This window comes from Anomaloglossus baeobatrachus, chromosome 7, assembly GCF_048569485.1.
Source record: "Anomaloglossus baeobatrachus isolate aAnoBae1 chromosome 7, aAnoBae1.hap1, whole genome shotgun sequence".
Lineage (NCBI taxonomy): Eukaryota > Metazoa > Chordata > Amphibia > Anura > Aromobatidae > Anomaloglossus > Anomaloglossus baeobatrachus.
The window spans coordinates 64,444,716-64,467,215 of record NC_134359.1 but is presented as its reverse complement, the minus strand read 5'-3'; the positions used below and the strand labels follow the sequence as shown (position 1 = coordinate 64,467,215).

Below are 22,500 nucleotides of genomic sequence, written 5' to 3'. Positions count from 1 at the left end.
CAGTAACAAAGAAGAAACAACGAAATCATGGCAGAGCTTTCCCATATGGTCCCCACATTTATGTTTTATCTCTCCCATTTCCTTGTTAACCCAATGCTGCCCTGTGCTATTAGACAGAACGTACAGACAGATTTACCTAAGACATATTTCCATAGGTCTCTTTGTAGCATCCTTTTGGTGTGGACAAGAACAAACAAAAAAGGAACATGTCTTCACAGTTTATGATGTCCAGAATTTCTACTGAGAAGACATCCTTGATAGGTGTGAGCATTCTAGTTCTGATCCTGCTGCACATTTGAAGTCCTGGCAATATTTTATGTAATTACAGATCAAAAAAATAAAAATAATAATAATCTGCGTTTCTTCCTATAAAGAGGTGAGGTCAGTCTGATGCTCCTTTGTAAGAGTCTGTATGTGCTGAGAAGAAGCAGATGAAGATCTCCCCTTTGTATTGGGTAACTTGTGGTCTTTCTTCCATTTCATCCTCCTGTTCTGAAACCAGATTTTTATCTGTCGCTCAGAGAGGCACAGACTGTGGGCGATCTCTATCCTGCGACGTCTGGTCAAATACCTGTTAAAATGAAATTCTTTCTCTAGTTCCAGAACCTGCTGTCTGGTGTATGCAGTCCTGGAGCGTTTGGGTTCTCCTCCTGTGTAGTTTGGGTTGACTGAAACAAAGCAACGAAAATATACTTTATGAAAACTAATAGATGTGTGAAAAGTTAATCACTATATACTCATGAGTTATAAACAACGATACACTTTATACAAATTAACTATATATATATATATATATATATATATATATATATATATATATATATATATATATATATATATGTGTATATATATATATATATATATATATATATATATATATATATACACGCACACTCACTCACACAGATATATATATATACATATACACCTCCACATATTTAAATATATATATACATACACATGTGTATGTATACACACAAATAAATACCTATATGCAATACAGATTATATATATAGGTATATATATATATATATATATATATACACACACCCACACACATATATATGTGTGCATATATATATACACACACACACACACACACATACATAATATATATAGACACACACATCTGGGTATATATATATATATATATATATATACACACATATATATATATACTGTTATATATAGATACATACACACACTCACACAGATATATATACACCCCTACATATATTTAAATACACGAGATATATATATATATATATATATATATATATATATATATATATATAAAAATACAATACAGATAGATATATTTTTATATGTATATACATATATATATATAGAGAGAGAGACACACATATATGCACACACACACACACACACACACACACATATATTTATCTATATATACATATATATGTGTGTGTGTGCATATAACCATATATTATGTAAGTGTGTGCATAGTTATACATGTGTATGTATATATTTGTGTGTGTGTGTATATATATATATATATATATGTATGGGTGAATATATATTTATGTGTACATGTACAAATGTATGTGTGTGTGTGTGTGTGTGTGTGTGTATATATATAATATATATATATATATATATACATATATATATATGCGTATGGTTATATAAATATATATTTATATTTGTGTGTCTGTGTTATATATATTTGTGTATGTGTGTGTCTATGTGTGAGTAGCACTACTCTGCTTAACGCATGCACACACTTTGATGATGGAGTTTGCTCCTCAGTAGAAACAACAAAGCCACATGGCCTATTCCCTCAACCATAAAAATTTATGATGAGTGTAATGGCTTCCTAGGCTTAAATGGCCATAAATAATAATTTCAGCAGCTTTCTAGTCTAGTTTTCTAGAATTATGCCCTGTAATAGGAAGAAGTTGCTACCTTACCTGAGTTAACATGGACTTTCTTCATCCAGGGGTACACTATTGCAGGCTGCTTGGATAGACTTCCATTTTTAGGGTGCTGCTGTTGGCTGCAGGGTCTGGTGATCTGGGCAGGAGCTGGGCAGGGGTCCTCAGGAGCAGAGTAGGGGTTCTGTGGTTCCTGCCCATGGTGGCCCCGGGACTGCAGTGCAGAAGAGCCTGGTGCATGGTGGCTACAGCTGAAGGAGGACTCCTCGCTGTAGTTTGGCCGGGAGGTGAAGATAGCTGGATGCTGGTTATAATCAGAGCCCTGCTGGGAGCTGTAGAAATCAGGGGCTTGCTCTGCTAGGTAGCTGCTCTGCACATACTCCTCGCATGGAGGAAATTTAGGATCCACATACTTAGAGTTTACCATATAAGAACTCATGGCCATTAATTTCTCAGGATAGAAAATACTAATTTTTCTGCTCTTGTCTTTTTTTTCTTGCCTCCATAAAGCCCTCCTACTTGCTGTCAACTGAATAAAGTTAGGAGGCCATGTGACCAGGCCAGCCAATCACAGGGCAGGAACTTTATCACTGGATTTTAATTGTAGCTCATAATTTCCAGAAAATAACAAAATAATATTGATTTAATTGGATCATTATGAACATTCCATCCCCTCTTTTGGTCTTAATCACACATTACATGTCTCAATACGAGATATCCTTCCCTGAGCCCCATATTACAACTGGATGTAGTAACTATTGAATAAAAATATTATTTTACATAAATAATTCAAATTTTTAGAAGAATATTTGTCACAACCTTAGGTTATAAAACAGATATATGTTTGTGTAGTTTTTGCTGGCAGCTAATGTGAGGAGAAAGAGAAAGAGGGAGAGAAGGCAAGAGAAAAGGGGAAAGAAAGATAGAGAGAAAGAAGAAGAGAAAGGGAGATAGAGAGAAAGAAAGATAGATATATAGAGAAAGCAAGAAAGAGAGAAAGAGGGAACAGAGAGAGAGACAGTGAGAGAGAAAGAATAAAGAAATACAGAGAGAAAGATAGAGAAAAGGGGAAAGAAAGAGAGAAAGAAAAAGAGTGAGAAAGGGGGATAGAGAGAAAGAAAAAGAGAAAGGGAGATAGAGAGAAAGAAAGAAAGAGAGAAAGGGGGAAACAGAGAAGGACAGTGAGAGAGAGAGAAAGAAACAAAGAAAGAAACAAAAATACAGAGCGAGAGAAAGATACATAAAAGGGGAAAGAAAAAGAGGGAGAAAGGGGGATAGCGAGAAAGAGAGAAAGGAAGAGAAAAAGAGAGAGAAAGGGGGAGCAGAGAGAAAGTGTGAGAGAGAAAGACAGAGGGAGTGAGAAAAAAAAGAGAGAGAGATAGAAAGAGAGGGAGAAATAGAGAAAGAAGAGAGAGACAGAAATGGAGAGTGATAGAGACAGATAGAAAGAGAGGGAGAAAGAGAGAAATAAGAGAGAAAGAGAGAGACAGAAATGGAGAGAGATAGAGAGAAAGAGACAGAGTGAGAAAGAGAGATGGAAAGAGAGAGTGAAAGAGAGAGAAAGAGACAGAGAGAAAGAGACAGAGAGAGACAGAAAGATAAAGAGACACACACAGAGAGAAACAGAGACACGGAGAGTAGAGAGCTCTTATGTTGTCAGGGGGGCATCAGGGTCTCTATAACATGTACAATAGACCTGTCTTGCCTTTGTTTTTCGAGGGGTCATCTAAAAGTTACCAGAATCTAGTCAGGTTGAAAATAAATTAGATAATCAGTAACTTGTGGTTAACTTTTCACATGGTTCAATAAAAAAAAAAAAAAAAAAGACAAATGTTTAATATTTACCAAGATTTGTCAACGTATAAATGTATCTTGAAACTTACATTACTTTTGCCCTTCACATAAGGGGGAGTTGGTGCATAAATCTTTCTACAATAAATTAATGTAACTCAATTGATGCAATTGTTGTAAAAACAAAATGAAATGCAGAGTATATATGCCCTAAAAAGAAAAAAAATATATATGTGTGTGTGTGTGTGTGTGTGTGTGTGTGTGTGTGTGTGTGTGTAAAAAGGGATAACTAGTATATATAATGGTCGATATATAACACAATATGGAGATATTGGTATATTTGACGAGGACTAGATTATAAATATAAGAAATGTTTTTATATATATATATATATATATATATATATATATATATATATATACATGATAAGGTAAAGCTAGCATATAGGTTAAAGGATGAATAGCATGCATATAATAGGAATATACATGACCATCGACAACAAAGCTAAAGGAAATATTTGTAGGTTGAATGGAAAAGAAAAATATGAGAGTGACTATGATATGAGAGTGACTATGTGTTTAATATTCTCATAGAAATGGCCGCAATGTGTTGTAACTATTCTAGATGGATCCGAAGTTTTTGCATCGACCATATATTCCCCTAGAATCGAATCTGTGACTATGTAAACACCACACAAATTCGGTTCTACAGGGTACATATAGACAACGTATAGACAATCCTTCTATCTAGTGCAGTGTTCTCAAAGGAATCAACTATGAATCACCTGCAGGTCAAGGATGATGGCAGGTGTGAGATGATGAAGTTACACAGGGCAAGATAGTGTGTACAAAAATAAAAAAAATATATATGCACATATTAGGTCCAATATATAGTGAAAATTCAGGTAAATTTATGCTAATTACATAGGAGGTGTGATCACACTAAATGTCAGCAGGTAATCTGACGGTTGTATTGACGTCTACACTTCATGAGAATCCTAAAACGACCACTATATTATATACAGCCATGATATGTTATTATGTAAGAAAAAAAATCTCAAAGATCATATTTCATCCCAAATCCGTAAATATTTCATACAAATGTTCAAGAATATTTACTGCACATGTACACATGTCCAAAACGCAAACTAAAACCCTCGGATACAATGTAACAATATGAATAGATACAGTGTAAAAATATCAATATAAAAAAATTGCAAATGTAGCAGAGCTATGGTTGTCTATACAGCAGAGTTGAGCTTTCATTTAGGATAATTAAAAGAGAAATTATTATGTTGCTGTAATTTATGCCTTTGCATAGGACTGCTGAGATCCTGATGTATGATGCCTCCATAAAGCATTTTAATTCAGTTCTACCATATCTGTATGCCCATAATATGAAAACAAATATAGTCTCACAGCACACAATGATAAAATGTGATACAAAAAAATATAATAAAGGCATATAGGGCATACAATGGAAGAAAAATTAAACAACAATCAGACTTCAGTATTTACTCACATCCAACAGTTTCAGTGTGTGAAAGCGTCACACAATTTCAATCAGACAATTATTATAATAATAGAAATTACAAATATACAGGGTGCAATACATACCAGATGAGTTACTTGTGAGCAGCCAAACTTTGCACTATGCCCAGAAATGAGTGTGGTAGCGTTTATGGTGAAGAGCAGGTCAGAGGGCATTAGCAAACATATCCCAAAGTTTCATTATTTTTAGTGCTCGACAGTCACACAGAGAGGACAAAAGTTCACGATTTGTTCCTGACTCATGTGCAAACTCAATGTCCTCCCCTCTCTAAAGCCAGAACTCCTCAATAATCCAGCCATGCATTCTTCAAACATGAGACCAGCTCTACACTTGTAAGGTAAGTGTCTAATGTTACATATTAATGTAATAAATTATTTATTTACTGATTTGTAAAATATTTAATGCTTTCTGTTCTGATGCCGTTTGTTGCAATTTTTGTTGTGTGTAATAAATTATCATATATGAAAGTCTATCCATGTATCTATCCATCCATCCATGTATGTATGTATCTATCTATCTATCCAGGTATCTATCTATTTATTTATCCATTTAGGTATCTATCTACTATCTATCTATCCATCTATGTATCATTTATTTATCCAACCAACCAGGTATCTATTTATCTATCTATCCATCTATCTATCATTTATTTATCCAACCAGGTATCTATTTATCTATCTATCTATCTATCTATCTATCTTTCTGTCTATCTTGCATCATCCATGTATCTATCTATGCATCTATCTATCTATCTATCTATCTATCTTTCTATCTATCTTGTATCATCTATGTATCTATCTATGTATCTATATATGTAGCTATCAATTTCTATCAATAGCTTTGTAATTTATTAAATATGTTTAACAACTATCTTTACTTATGTGTTCCTCTCTCTGTCATTCTATCTAGCCATCTAGCTACCTATGTGTCTACATATATATATATATATATATATATAGTCTCATCCTCTGAGTGTATATATATATATATATATATATATACACACACACACACAGGTATCTACTGTGTGTGCATGTATATATATATCTATATATATATAGATATATCTATGTATATATATATATATATATATATATATATATATATATACACACATACAGTCATCCTCTGTGTGTGTGTGTGTGTGTGTGTATATATACATAGTCATCCTCTGTATATATATATATATGTATATATATATATATATATATATACACATGCATACACATAATATAGTATATGCATATCTGTCTAATATTTATCTGTCTATATATCCATCTTTCTCTTTCTTGCTATCATTTATTTATCTATATTTCTATCTATAGGACTATCTATATACACAAATATTTATTGTCTATATTTCAGAATATTAATGGTCAGATCTATAATACTTTTGGAACTGAAATGTTTTTAAAAAAGACAATTTTTTTTTGGAGTCTTATATTTTCAATGTATAAGATATCCTAGTATTTTACATATCACGGTTTAGTAAAGGAAAGCTATCAGAGAGCTGACATTTTCACATTAGTTAGACGTTGTGACCTGCATTTCACCTTATGGGAAGACTTGCTCAGACAGGTCAAAGCCACAGTGTTATTGATGAACAAAAGCGTTAAATATTCACCTCCTGCTCCTCAGCCTATAGAGCTGCTTTTGATCTAACTTCTTTTTCTGGGGCCTAATTCATACAAAAATTGTATCATTCAATGTTTAGCCTATAAGACTAATTCTCTGCCGCTGCGGAAAACATGAGATGAGATGCAGAAATCAGGTGGGGGCAAAATGACAATGCAGAAATAACATGGTAAAGCAAAGTTTTATATATATATATATATATATATATATATCTGTGTGTTAGAGTAATATATAACGTTATATATAAATATATAATGCTATACATATATATATATATATATATATATATAAAAATATATATAAAGTTTGTTTAAAAGAACTGAGAGTCCTCAGTAGTTGATACCTTGTAATGGCTAACTGAAAAGATGGTAATAATAGCAAGCTTTCAAGACTACTCAGGTCTCTGCATCTGGTATATATATATATATATATATATATATATATATATATTACTTTGGATTGGGCATTAAAATCAACAACAAATATTTTATATATATATATATATATATATATATATATATATATATATATATATATATATATATATATATATATATATATACACATATTGTATGCATTGCTTTTTGGTAGCTGAAGAATTTCTTATGGATATTTCTGGGAAAGATTGCTGTTGTTATTATGTAATAGATACAGAGGCAGACGAATATCATATAGTAAATATCACTGATCACTCATAGCATTAGAGAGTGCTACAGAATTTATATAATCTGCAACAATATGAAGCAAATGCTGCCCGCATTGTACTGCAGCAGAAATCCACTAATCCCATTATAAAGACGCAGAGATTATTATCCTATAGCCACTTATGCACTTTACCAAACCTAAGTAATCATTCATTCATTCACATAAATTCGTGCAATGAATCTGTACCATAATGTATATCATCACTCCAAACTGTGGGAGGCGCTATACAGTACAACAGAACCAACAAGCAGTGACTTATAGTTCATCCAAACCCAACAAGACAGACATCTGGAAAATCTCCAGAATCAATAAAAGTCTTCAATATAATTACATCACTTCCAGTCAATACTATATAGCCCCCTATCCAATATTCCAGACATATGGAATAATATAAACTCCCAGAATGCACCAAGCTCATTTACATCTTCAGCTTCTATCAAGTCATTTTATACTCCACATTAGCAATTCTGAAACCCCAACTTTATCATCAAGATCGGGGGTCTAAATAGTTATATTGCATTGCTACATAATATCACATTAATATTTTCGTAATAGATACAATTTCTGACAAATCACACTATATATGGCAACAATAAATGTAGGAGTCATATACTCACTCAATGTGTTCTTCCATTGTGTGCAACCTGTTGCAAATAAATAAAACAAATGAATAATATATTTGGTGCAAGATTTAAAAAAAAAAAAAAAGTCTTTAAGAAATAAGGATAATAATTAAAAATTGAAACAAATATAAAGGAATATAATAATCATCATGGGGCTGATTATTTGCAGCAACATCATAGATTGCATTCTTCTGGTTCCACTATATTCCCTCCAAGTTCACAGTTGAAATGAACCTGATCAAATATAATTACAGATCCTATAGATAGAACCTTTACATTACACAGAAACATAACTAGCCACAATGGGGGTTTATGTATTTTATGGAAAAGTAAAGAATGAGCATCACAAGCACGTGTATAGCCCCAGCTCCAGCTCCCCCAGCAAGCACAGGATTACAGAGAGAACCACTTACTTTCTATTCCTTTTTTCCTTCTTCATCTTCTAAAGTAGATCCAGCAGATAGAAAGGCTTCAGTGCAAGGAGATCCAGACAGAATGATCCTTTCTAAACACTGATCCTTATTACTACATGCAGGAACACAACGCATCTGCACTTGTATGCTGTTAAACTAATTTATGGTGGGAATTATATTTTAGCTTGTCAACTCTCAAGCCATAAAACAAAGTTTATTGGAATCACGTGTTCCCATTCAGCCACTCAGGACTCATCTCAATGGAACCATAAATAACCATCAGCTTTAAACTTCTATTCACTAGATTGAGATTCCCAGAAGCCTCTAATAGTAACACCAAATAAAAGAAGGAATATTAAAAAGTGAAAGTTCTACTGCAGTGCAGCTCATACAGAGCCAAGGCTAAGCTGAAGGGGAGAACTATGGCACAAAAATGCTGACCCAGGATAGATAGGATAGAAAGAAAGATGGATAGACAGATAAAATAGATAATTACAATAGATAGAATAGTTAGATAGATATTAGATAGATATAGATAAATAGATAGGTAGATGAATGGACAGACATATAGGTAGCTAGATAGATAGATTGATAGATACATGATAGAAAAGTTAGATAGATATTAGATAGATAGATAAATGGATAAATAAAATAGATAATTGATAGATAGATAGATAGATAGATAGAGAGATAGATGAATGGATAAATAAAATAGATAATAGATAGATAGATGGATAGATAGAAAGATAGATAGATAGATAGATAGATGAACGGATAAATAAAATAGAGGATAGATAGATAGATAGAGAGATAGATGAATGGATAAATAAAATAGATAATAGATAGATAGATGGATAGATAGAAAGATAGATAGATAGATAGATAGATGAACGGATAAATAAAATAGAGGATAGATAGATAGATAGATAGATAGATAGATGGCTAGATAGATAGATATATGGATAGATAGATAGATAGATACATGATAGAAAAGTTAGATATTAGACAGAAAGAGATAGATAGATAGATACATAGATGACTTGATAGATAATTAATAGATAAATAAATAATAGTTACATAAAATATAAATATGAAGAAAAGTTAAATAGATAGAACAGAATTCCTCATTTATAAATATTTACAAACAAAATTAAGAACTTCCAAGTTATCTCCATTTTTTTTTTTCTAATCATGATGAGTGCAGTAGGGAATAATGCACAAGTTCTTATATTATTCTTGTGTCTAATGTTGTTTATTATGTTCTTGTTGCTAATGTTTTTTTTTTTTAACTCTTATTATACAGGACGTATCAGCATTGTTCAAGATAGAAATCAGACAAGCATCTGAGGAAGAATTCACCCTTAAGAAAAGTAGTCTGTAAAGTAGTGGCAAATGGACGATATCCCAAGAAAACGAGAGTATTTATTTAAGTGCTCTTGGTGTCACTTGTAATTACAAGACAACAAACTGTTTACAACTTCTTGTAGTGAGAAGATCTTTGAACTTTGGAGGCTGGGAAGAATCTGCTGTAACGTCATAAAACAAATAATGTGAATACTTTTCTTTCTTTTATTCCCTCAAGGTTTCACAAGAATGAATTTGGAGGGAGAATGTGAAGTAGGAGACCCCAGGATGCAGAAGAAGCACAATTTATCACACAATTCAGAAGCACCATATGTGAGGCTGAACATGCTGAACAGTTATGATCTATGGAATTATATATATCCACTATAACTAGACCTGAAAATGAAAATAATCATTTTTAATGCATTGATTGTTAGGTACTGAGATGCATTGTGGATTTGTGGGTAGTTTATACTTAGTTTTGCTGTTCATTATCTATACGTAATATAATTTCTTCGCTAATTGGACACATTTATAAATCAGTGAGTTTGTGAATATAAATTGACCATTATAATTAATAGATGAATTAAAGATTAATGAGTGAATGGCTTATTTTTTTTTTTAAAACTGTTAATTGCTTCCATATATGAGATTTTGTGTGTGTGTGTATGTGTGTGTGTACACACACACACACACACACACACACACACACACACACACAATCTCATGTATGCTACAAAGGTAGGAAGCAATTAAGCAATTGACAGTTTTAAAAATAGAAGCCATCCACTCATTATAATGTGTGTGTGTGTGTGTGTGTGTGTGTGTGTGTGTGTGTGTGTGTGTGTGTAAAACTCTCAATGGTGTCTGCAGTTTTTGTTTCCCTTTTGCTCCAATTGAAGGGTGTTATTCCCCTTGTAAGGTATGGAAATTAATGTATGCCATCATGTTTGAGGACAACTCTGCAAATAGGCAAAGCAGGTGCATTATTTAACTAGTACATTAATTCTTGTCAGCTGTAGAGCAGCATTTTCTGCTATCTATCATACACAATTATACTATACATTTCTGCATTGTAAAACATTACAGTAGATGGAAGAATCTTCTTCTCCTACAATTTTATGGAGCGGTTTAACTGATGCTAAGAGATTAAACTACTTGGCTTATGCCAAGTCTTAAAGATAATGAATACAGGACATTAGCTGGGATCACGTGCTCTCCATTCCCCTTCAGGTTAACCAAAGGGCAAGTCACACACTAATTCACAGTATACAAGAGAATTGTCCAACAGCGCCTTCCTATGGGCACAGAAAGGAATAACACCATAAAACAAAAAGCACATGCACTTCGTTTTTTACTTAACTCAAGGATTTGCTTGACTTTTGCAACCATTCTCTCTCCAGAGTTGTACAGGTATGAAAACTTTCATTGCTCTGCACAGTAAATCTTGGTATGACTACCAATAGTTTTGGAGATAAGATGCTTAATAATTCAGTTTATAGCTGATAATGAGGTATATTGCTCATATAAAAGTCACATTTGCTATGGGCAGGGTGTTTTATATATATATCTGTTATATATATATATATATATATATATATATATATATATATATATATATATATATACAGTTTAGTTTGGGTTTTTTTTTATTATTATTTGTTATGTTTTTTTATTTTTTTTTTATGTATTTATTTATTTTGTTTAAGTGGTTGCATTTATGTGAAATCTGCTGTAGGCTAGGCATTATTTATATATTATTATATATTTTTTATTTATATATATATATATATATATGTATATATATATATAAAAATAAATGCACACATATACAGTAGATATTTGTGTGTTTTTTTGTTGTTTTTTTTTATTTTAATGCATGTATTTATTTTTTGTTTAAGTGGTTACATTTGTTTTCTTACCATCTTCATCACGTGGTCTTGATTATATGGAGACTCATTTACTAATTAAATTAAAAAAGTGATATAATTGAGTTGTAAAAGTAATATGGTTTCCCAGTTTCACCAAGGTCCATTGAGGAAATACTTTCTCCACTGCTTGTCCTGTTGGAATAATATTAGTAAACAGTTGCATCCTGACATCAGACAGGACAATGCTCCATTTTCAGGTCTGTGCCATATTGAGGTCATTTAAATATATCAGGACCCAGCAAGAATTGTTCTTTAGCATTGCAACTAAGGACTAAGTAGTAAAAATAAGTGGTAAGTAGTCCATGGCTTCATTCAGTTAACTCCACTTTTGACTTCAGGAAGGCTCCTATTGTTAAAATATCACAGTTGGGTCAGTGACACCTTGTATTATTAGGGTCTGTCTGGTAGGGAATGAGTTCTCTATGCCTTTTAAAATCTTACTGGATGGTTAGGCTAAGTTCACATGCTCTGTAATCATCTGTTAGAACAGATCCATTGGGAAACTTATTTCTCCTGTATCCATTTTTTTCAACATGGGAGTCTATGGACAACAGATCCATTTACGGATTGCTATTTAGCCATCCCTTGTGCTTGTATTTGTAACGGATCTGTTGTTTTCTTAACAGATCCATTACAAATGGCATTCCATGAACGAATCCACTGTCCATAGATTCCACATGTTAAAAAAATATTCAGTTGACATCTATTAAAAACGGAGAAAAAAAGTGTTTTTTTGCACAACGTTTTTTGCGGACAGATCTCTAATGTATCCATGATAACTTATGACTACAAAAGATTTGAACTTAGCCTTACAATGGATCCATATGGGCTGCAAGTTGATCCCATCCAGTGGTGCATCAGAATTAATGGTTGAAAGGCCCAACAGATGGAAATGCAGCATGTAACATTGATGTAAGCAAAATGTTTGTCCAAAAAGGTGTCTTATTTTGATACTATCTTTGCAATAAAAGAAAATACAGGACTGTTGGCAGAGGTGGACACAGGGGCCCAAGAGGTCAGGGGGCCCATATCTACCTCCAATGCCGGTAGAATGCATTTTGATGAGCTCTTGGGCTGGAAAGGGACCATATATTGTTGGTTTTTTTTGCACAGTGACGCTTTCCTGTCTATGTCAGCCAGTGACTGTTGGACATTGTTAAAAAGGAATCAAAGAATCAAGATATCAAAACTGCTTTGGTTACAGTTCAATTTCTCAGTCACTTGCATGTGAGTGTGTGCAAACGAAGTCCATATGTCTAGGCTAGGAATTTGCTATACATAGCAGCTCTCCAGCGTGTTACAGTAGGTCCAAAAAGATTCAAAAACATTTTGATGACTTTTTCTTCCCCCCATCTGGTTTTGCAGGGCTCTTATAAAGTGTGGTTAGAACGTTTATTGAAGATGGCTTAGGATAAAATATTCAACCAGCCAGCTTTTGGATGAATTCCACATAAACAAAGGGAGCTTTCTCCAGTGTTAGAGACTAATGTGCGTGGTCTGGATGGAACAGAATGTGGGAATATATGGTATGGAATAATATAATGGGCTGTGTGTATGAAAACAAGTGCAGACAGAAACTGGAGAAGTGGATGAGATACCTATAGTAACTACTTAGAAACTACTTATCACATGTCCCATACAATGTTTTACCCCCACCTATTGTACCATCACCCATGCCCTGTAGACTGTGAGCCCTCGCGGGCAGGGTCCTCTCTCCTCCTATACCAGTCTGTTTTGTACTGTTAATGATTGTTGTACATATACCCTCACTGTAAAGCGCCATGGAATAAATGGCACTATAATAATAAATAATAAACTTCTAATCTCCCTCATCATCAAAAATATTTGGGCCACAAAATGCACATGATCTTTGTCCCTGGACTTCCCAATTGTGTAACTTATAATATATACATTTAGTGGCCATGAGAGGTGGGCTCTAAGGTCCTGTGCACACGCTGCGTTTCTGGTATGTTTTTTAGGTGTAGTTTTGGTCTCAAAATTGCATGAATTTCCTTTCCCAGCAAAGTCTATGAGATTTCAGTTTTTCTGTCCACCCGTTGCAGGTTTTTTTGGGCTGAAACTTTGTGTTGAACACAAAGATGCAGCGTGTCAATTGTTTATGTGGGTTTTTTTGCCAATGTTTTGAACCCTTCAGTCAATAGATTTGACTTAAAGGGAACCTGTCACCAGTTTTTTGCCCTATAAGCTGCGGCCACCACATGCTGTATATAAGAGCCCAGGCCACTGTGTAGAACATAAAAAACACTTCATAATACTCACCTAAAATGGTCACTGCAGTGGATGTGGCTCAAATGGGTGTCTTCATCCTCCGGTGGCTGCGCCTCCTCTTTCGGCCATCTTCGTCCTCCTTCTGAAGCCTGTGTGCATGACGCATCTACGTCATAAACATTCGCCGGGCCAGCGCATACGCACTACAATACTTTGATCTGCCCTGCTCAGGACCTAAATGCCGGTGAGTGTATATGACGTTGGACGCATCATGCATCGTGGCTTCAGAAGGACGACAGAGGCGGCGACAAAGATGGCCGAAAGAGGCAGCGCCGGCACCAGAAGACAAAGAAGCCCATCTGAGCCACATCCAATGCAGTCTGAGAAAAGTGAAAACAGGGAGCGCATGTGAAGAGTCTCAGAACAGGAGTAACAGTGAGGCGGGTAATTAAAACTGCTCACCTGGAGTGGTTGTGCAGCCCTCGCACAACCACGGTAATAGACGGGAGTGTAATGTTCCGCTGTCAGGAGGATTATCCATAAGATCCTTCCAGAGAGACGGATTCCTGTATGCCTGATCCAGCCAAGGGTTAGTGGAGGGTATAGGCGTCCAAAAGGTCCTGGTTTTGATGAAGCCTTCGTTTAAGCAGCTCTTGCCATGGACCCCCGAAGGGGGAAATAGGTATCAATAAAGGTGAATCATGGTCTCATAGAGGACTAAGGAGTCTACCAAATCGTTTAATAAGTTTTATTTGTTTTATCAAAGCCACAACGAGTTTCGATATACACAATATCTTCGTCAGGTGGATATCCTCCTGACGAAGATATTGTGTATATCGAAACGCGTTGTGGCTTTTATAAAACAAATAAAACTTACTAAATGATTTTGTAGACTCCTTAGCGCTCTATGAGACCATGATTCACCTTTATTGACATCCACCGCAGTGACCGGTTTAGGTGAGTATTATAAAGTGGTTTTTTTATGTTGTTCACAGCGGCCTGGGCTCTTATATACAGTATGTTAGAATGCTGCATATAAGAGTCCACTGCTGGTGGTGGCCGCAGCTTATAGGGCAAAAAACTGGTGACAGGTTCCCTTTAAAAAATGCATTGGGTAAAAACGCGGTAAAAAAAAAAGCATCAAATGCATGCGTTTTTTTGGATGTGTTTTTGACAAAAACGCTACATCTTTGTAGTGACCACAAAGAAGCAGTGTGTGCAGATAGCCTAAAGTTGAGTTTCCACATTGAGATTTTGGTGAGTTTTTGAAACTGTGTATTTTTGCTACACATACACCCCCCCCCCCCACAGTATTTTGCAGTTCCAGTAAAGTAGTTGGGATTTATAAAAATGTCATGCCCTCTATGCTTTGTTTTTATGCTGCATAAACTGACCTGCGTTGAGTGTTTTAAATCCATAACATTTCAATTTTTCTTGCTGATTGTTTGCATGTGGATTTTCCCTATAGAATTGCATGGATACACAGACACACACATTGAGATACACACACACACATTGAAACACACACACACACACACACACACACATTGAGAGACACACACACATTGAGAGACACACACACACACACATTGAGACACACACACACACACACATAATACAGATATTTATTTATGAATAGAAATTCAAATACATATGCACAAACACACACACATATACTAGGTGATGTACCACAGATAATTTTTTTTAAATTTCAAAATATAACTTAATTAATTAACATTTTTCATGTTTATTTAACATATCAAAACTCAGATGTAGAAAATTCAACAAAAATATCCAATCAGTTTTTCACTACATTTTATTATTACCTTTGTTTCTAGTTTGTCAATATTGAAATGATAAATATATAAACAAAAGTTCCTATTTTTCCTTATAAATAAGCCATTCATCTACCAATTAAGTAAAATTCTGTATCTAGCTGCAGCAGGAGCCTCCCCCCTATGGAATATTTTGGGAAAAAACATAATATCAGAGATCTACTGTACTTAGCTAAACATGCAAGAAGTCAAGATCAATTGGCGCCAAGAACTGGTGCTCATGTCCAAATTTATGTGTTTTAGCAATTTTATGCACCTAACTGAACAGTTTTTAAAAGTGTATAGCAAAATGCATGGCTTAGGCTAGTTTCACACATCCGGCTTTTTGCTGGATTGCAGGATTCGGCGCACTCCAGTACAGTGTATATAGTACAATGGCAGCGAGACAAGCTCCAGTCACATGCTGTCATGTGACCGGAGCATGTGACCCGGAAGTTGTCGCGATGTCATTGTACTGTATACACTGTACTGGAGTGCGCTGAATCCTGCAATCCGGCAAAAAGCCGGATATGTGAAACTAGCCTTAGACGGAAATGGACATAAGGTAAAATTATCAAAATTATTCAAAAACTGCACCAAAAGTTTGGCATAAATAAAAGATTGGTCTAAACTAAGCCATAAAAAAGGTGTCATAAGGTGAAATAATCATTCAACAGATCTAGCAATTTTCACCACTATTGTGGCATAAATTGACAGCAAAATTGTACACCAGCATTCCTGGCAGTGGCACATGGCTGTTGAACGATGTACCACATTCAATTAATTTGCTGTCTTGTGCTCCACCACTCCCTTCATTAACCCCTTCACATCATGGCCATTTTCCGTTTTTTTACGCTTCAATGTTTTTCCTCCCTTTTTCCAAAAGCAGTAACTTTTTTATTTTCCATCCCCATAATGATAAAAAGGCTTTTTTTTACAGGACAAGTTGTATTTTTGAAAGACACCATTCATTTTACTATATAGTGTACTGGAAAACGGGAAAACAAAATCCAAGTGAAATTGCAAAAAAAAAATCAATTACACAATTGGGTTCTTTTAAAAAAAAAATAATTATTTTACATGTTCATTATATAGTAAAACTTCCCTGGCAAAGTGTTTCTCCAGGTCAGTATGAGCATGTTGACACCAAAGATGCATAGGTTTTTTTTTTTTCATTAAGTGGTAAAAAAAATCTAAACTAGCTTTTTTTTCCAACATTAGCCTTGGGATTTGATCCAGACGTCCTCTGTGCTATAGGCCGTTTCCCTCTCCACTGAAGCCACAGGCAGGTTCAGGCACTGTCCTGGTTCTGAATCTTTTGTTTGTGCTCATTGCCTTTCTGCCAAAAGGTGTTTCCATGCTGTAATTCAGTCTGCCCTATCACCTGGCAGGTGTACCTATTTAAAGCTTCCCTGGGCTTGTGTTTCCTACTGCTGATATTTTTTAAATGGACCCTGCTTAGAATACCAGCCTTTCTGCCAATTGCATTATCTGGCTGAGATCCTTTTTTTTTTTTTGTACTGTGTACCTTCCCCTGGATCCTTCAGGATTTACATGATAGATAATACCCTTGATAGTCACTTAGGAAGCAAAGATTCGAGTGGTCGTCTTAGTTGTCCTGTTAGGGTTGTTTTAGTCTGTGCAGGGGCCTTTAGAGACTTTTATATTTTCTATATGTGCGGTACTTCGCACATACCAGGGGTTGATTAAAACTTTTGTGTTTATTGTTTTTTTTTCACACTTTTAAACCCTTTTTTCACTTTTTATTGTATTTACTAGTCTCTTTACGGGACTTGAAGCTGCTATCATCCGATTGCTTCTGCTATACACAGCAGTGCATCAGCACTGCTCTGCATAGCTGAAATCATAGTCTCCTATGAATGCCGGTTCACAGCCAGCATTCATAGGAGGATCAAAAAGACAGATAAAGGGGTCATCAGCTGACCTCTGGCTGTCATGACAACTAATCGGCGCACCGTCATGATTTCATAAGCGCGGATGGGAGCGGGGAATGGCGCACTCCACACCGGTTTTAAATCCCACTGTCAGATTGCCAGTGTTTTTTTAACTGGTTAACAGTCAAAGATTGGAATTGCAATCCACCACATGATGGCTGATCAGATCTATCAACATGTGCCAGAAAAGATGTGCGAGCCCGCATCAAAGGCAGGGACACAACATATGATGCAAATATACGTCATATGTCTATAAAGAGTTAAAACTGGGGTAGAAAATTCCAGTCTTAATGAACTCACCCCACAATTTCAAAACATTAATAGTAAGTATGCCCTAAAGTTAATTAAACGTCAAGGTACAAAATAAAATAGTTAAATGATCCTTGTGTTCTCTGCAGGAGTTCTGCAAGACTGTTTCAGTTATATGCAGGAAACCCTGCAAAATTGCTAACATTGTGAGCAATTTATCTTTGTGAGCAATTTATCTTTATAATTACTTTTATCATTCATTTTTAGCTTGGGTTTCTTTAAAGGGAATCTGACAATAGGTATTTTCTACCCTATCTGACAGCAGCACGATGTAGGGGCAGAGACCCTTATTCCAGTGATGTGTCACTTGCTGATCTGTTTGCTATTGTTCTGATAAAATTTTACTTTCATCTGCTGCAGATCTAGCAGTTCTCTGAATGCAGAGCTATGTATAACCCTGCCCCCACCACTGATTGGCAGCTCTTTGTGCACACTGTGCATAGGCAGAAAACTGCCAACCAGTGCTGGGGGCAGAGTTATATAGAGCTCATGAACAAAGAGGTCTACATAGCAGCAGGTTTACTAGTTCTCTACTGACAAAATCCTGATAAAACAGTAATTTCATAAAAACTGCACCAAGCAATAAGTGAGACATCGCTGGAATCAGGTTTACAGCCCCTACATTATGCTGTTGTGAGATTGGGTTTCAAATACCATGTGACAAATTTTATTAAATTCAGTTTTATTTTTGCAAAACAAATTTAATGTATAGCCCAAGCCCAATTACCTGAAGAAAAAAAAAACGCCACCATTTGTCACAATTTGGAATTCCATGCCTGATCTACACTTTAATGGAAATGTCACATCAGGACAAAAACTATCAATATAAACATCATATATTAATATTCTAGACTCACGGACCCAAAATCTTAAAATCTTTCTTTATAAGCAAATGCACAGAGTAACAGCAAAAATCAGCTTGAGGTCTTAAAGGGGTTTTCCCAAGAATAAAGTTAATTTTAAAGTTGATTTCAATCAATAGAACCTGGAATAATAACAATTTCCACAATTGGATGTGTTTAAAAAAAATGTTCCTGTGCTGAGATAATCTTATATAGGTGTCCCTGCTGTGTACTGTGTAATGGCTGTGTCTGACCATATAGGGACATGGTCTGCTCTTACCACATCTCCTGGGCAGGGGAGAACGCAAAAGAGTATACAGACTTGACAGCACAGGATCATAGATTATTCTTTTTGTGAGGTAAAACATTTCTGTGTCTGGTTTTTAAAATGTTTTACCTCAAAGAAAGAAATGTTTTTTTATCCTGTGCTGTAATGTTTGTATACGTTTTTACTTCTTCCCCATCCCAGGAGATGTGGTACGATCACAGTATGTCCCTGTACGGTCAGACAATAAGCCTCAATGCACAAGCCCAATCTGCACAAAGTATACAAATTTTCCATCACATGTGTTCCCTGCAACGACTTAAAAAATTAATAAGACACAACTGATAAATGGAAACCCAGCCCCGGTAAAGAATCTGTGAACAAAACTGAAAATAAATAATAATAATAATAATAATAATAATGATAAATACATATAAAAATAAGTATGTTGTGTTTGGGATTTCCTTTTTTATCACAATACATTTTCTTAAAGGGAACCTGTCGGGTGCAATATGCACCCAGAACCACTTATCCCTGCCTAACTGTCCCTGTATCTAGTAGCATATATAAAGAGATGTTTAGAAAAAGTATTTCTAAAGATCCTTTATGATATGCTAATGAGCGAGGGGACTTGTCACCAGGGTGTTACTTCCCGCGCTCATTCCACCCTCTTAGCATGTTAGCACATCCACAAGAGCGTGGGATTCAGGGGCATGCTAATATGCTATTCAATGCCCACTGCCCTGCGTCCTCAACGGTGACGCCCGTACTTGTGTTTGTTCCACTGCCACCGAATGCTGGGCAATGCACATGATCAGAAGTCCCCGGCACTTCGGGAGCGTACTCCCGACTTCATAGTGCGCACTCAGCCGAAATCCAGCATTCATTAGCATGGTAGCACGCCCACAGAGGTGTAATTACATGCTAAGGGGGCCAACTAGCCAAGGAAACTAATGCCCATGCAACTAGTCCCTGTGCTCATTAGCATATAATGAAGGATCTTTAGAAATCCTTTTTCTAAAGATCTCTTTATCTATGCTACTAGATGCAGGGATTAGATATATGCACCCAGAACTGCTCACCAGTTTATGGCGCAGAAGGACACCCTCAGCTCTAATACACCTAAAGCCCCTTTACACATTATATAGCTGTTGGCCAAATGGACCTTCAGCTGACCGCTATCTCTCCTGACTAACCCACACAAAGATTTTGGCACACCTGTGTTCTCTATGATTGAGCCATTGACACTGCTGTGGCTATTGGAAATTTAACAGACTGAATCCTTATGTCCCCCAGCATCTGTTGGGGAGCGTTGAGCGGTCCCTATAAACATAGACTGTTGGCTGATCCTGGTTATATTGGCAGGATTTGACAGACTTTTGCCTAATGTTTATTGGGGCCTTACGTTTATACCCCTTAAATAAAGCTAAAAGAAGACCCATATAGGCTCAATAATGTTTAGTTTAATTTTTCATGGAATAGTTACAATAATTTTGGCCGCTATAAATCAAACATAAGATCAACAATAAAGAATAATTGTTAAGAATAGATTTGTTAAAATTATTATCAGCTGTTGTAAATGGTAATTCCATTCTGCAAATTAAGTCATCCGAGTAATCACCTGATCATCATTATCATGACTTTTCCATCCCTGCTAATCAGCTGTTATAATCAGCTAGGTGTGACCACTCATTTTTTTACAGCAGCGCCTACAGGCGAAATGCAGTATTACATGGTACATTTGTATGTGGGCATCCTCTTTCCTAACTGCATGTGTCAGGTTAAATAATCATGGGACATATTGGATATCAACATGCCCAGTCCTTTGTGTTCATGGGAGATACACTGCTGCCATAAGGGTTTGGCAGTGGCTTATCTCCCAAACATGTGCAAGCTTAAAGTGTAACCATCATTTTAATTATTATTTAATAAATCAATACTACACATGGAAATAAGAAACTTTGTAATATATCATATCAGACAAATCTGCTTCTTTCTCTACCAAAATTGATCAGTAATTATCAAAATGTTGAATTCTGAGGTAAAATCTATGTTCAGTGAAGGCTTTCCCATTACTGAGATAGGAGATGGCAGTTGGTGCTTATAAGATTCTATGACGATGAGAGGAGTTAGAGGCAGAGGGAGGTACTACAAGCAGAGGGAGAAACTAGAGGCAGAAGGAGGAGCTAGAGGCAAAGGGAGGAACTAGAGGCAGAGGGAGAAGCTAGTGGCAGAGGGAGAAGCTAGATGCAAAAGGAGGAGATAAAGGCAGAGAGAGGAGCTAGAGGCAGGCAGGAGCTAGAGGCAGAGGGAGGAGCTAGAGGCAGAGGGAGAAGCTAGAGGCAGAGGGAGAAGCTAGATGCAGAGGGAGATCTAGATTCAGAGGGAGAAGCTAGATGTAGAGGGAGTAGGTAGAAGCAAAGGGAGGAGCTAGAGGCAGAGGGAGAAGCTAGATGCAGAGGGAGTAGCTAGATGCAGAAGGAGGTGCTAGATGCAGAGGGATGAGATAGAAGCAGAGGGAGGAGATAGAGGGAGATCTAGATGCAGAGAGAGAAGCTAGATTTAGCGGGAGTAGCGAATAGCTTGAGGCAGAGGGAGGATCTAGAGGCAGAGGGAGAAGCTAGATGCAAGAGGGAGAAGCTAGATGCAGAGGGAGAAGCTAGATGCAGAGACAGGAGCTAGAGGCAGATAGAGAAGCTAGAGGCAGAGATAGGAGCTAGAGGCAGAGGGAGAAGCTAGAGGCAGAGGGAGTAGCTAGAGGCAGAGGGAGGAGTTAGAGGCAGAGGGAGGAGCTAGATGCAGAGAGAGAAGCTAGAGGCAGAGGGAGTAGCTAGAGGCAGAGGGAGGAGTTAGAGGCAGAGGGAGGAGCTAGATGCAGAGGGAGGAGCTAGAGGCAGAGGGAGCAGCTAGAGGGAGGAGCTAGAGGCAGAGGGAGAAGCTAGATGCAGAGGGAGAAGCTAGAGGCAGAGACAGGAGCTAGAGGCAGAGGGAGAAGCTAGATGCAGAGGGAGTAGCTAGAGGCAGAGGGAGGAGCTATAGGCAGAGGGAGGAGCTAAATACAGAGGGAGGAGCTAGAGGCAGAGGGAGCAGCTAGTCAGAGGAGCTAGAGGCAGGGAGAGGAGCTAGAGGCAAAGGGAGAAGCTAGATGTAGAGGGAGTAGCTAGATGCAGAGACAGGCGCTAGATGCAGAGGGAT

At 36.3% G+C, this 22,500-nt stretch overlaps 2 protein-coding genes across 3 annotated transcripts in view; both read right to left on the bottom strand.

Moving 5' to 3' along the window:
- The window catches only part of HOXD4 (homeobox D4), a 4,693-nt gene extending 685 nt beyond the window's left edge, over positions 1-4,008 (bottom strand). The window contains exons 1-2 of the mRNA XM_075317371.1: positions 1,935-4,008; positions 1-668 (exon numbers count right to left, since the gene is read on the bottom strand). The exon at positions 1-668 is cut by the window's left edge and continues 685 nt beyond it. Coding sequence (XP_075173486.1) covers positions 367-668; positions 1,935-2,343 — 711 coding nt within the window. The 5' untranslated portion in view covers positions 2,344-4,008 and the 3' untranslated portion in view covers positions 1-366. The remainder of the gene's footprint in view (positions 669-1,934) is intronic.
- Positions 1-22,500, bottom strand: part of HOXD3 (homeobox D3) — a 49,242-nt gene that overhangs the window by 18,361 nt on the left and 8,381 nt on the right. The window contains exons 1-2 of one of the 2 annotated variants that reach the window (XM_075317367.1): positions 8,617-8,746; positions 8,198-8,224 (exon numbers count right to left, since the gene is read on the bottom strand). The gene's annotated coding sequence lies outside the window, so the exon portion shown is untranslated. Of the gene's footprint in view, positions 1-8,197; positions 8,225-8,616; positions 8,747-22,500 lie in introns of those variants that run through there. The other variant, XM_075317365.1, reaches the window with a different exon arrangement.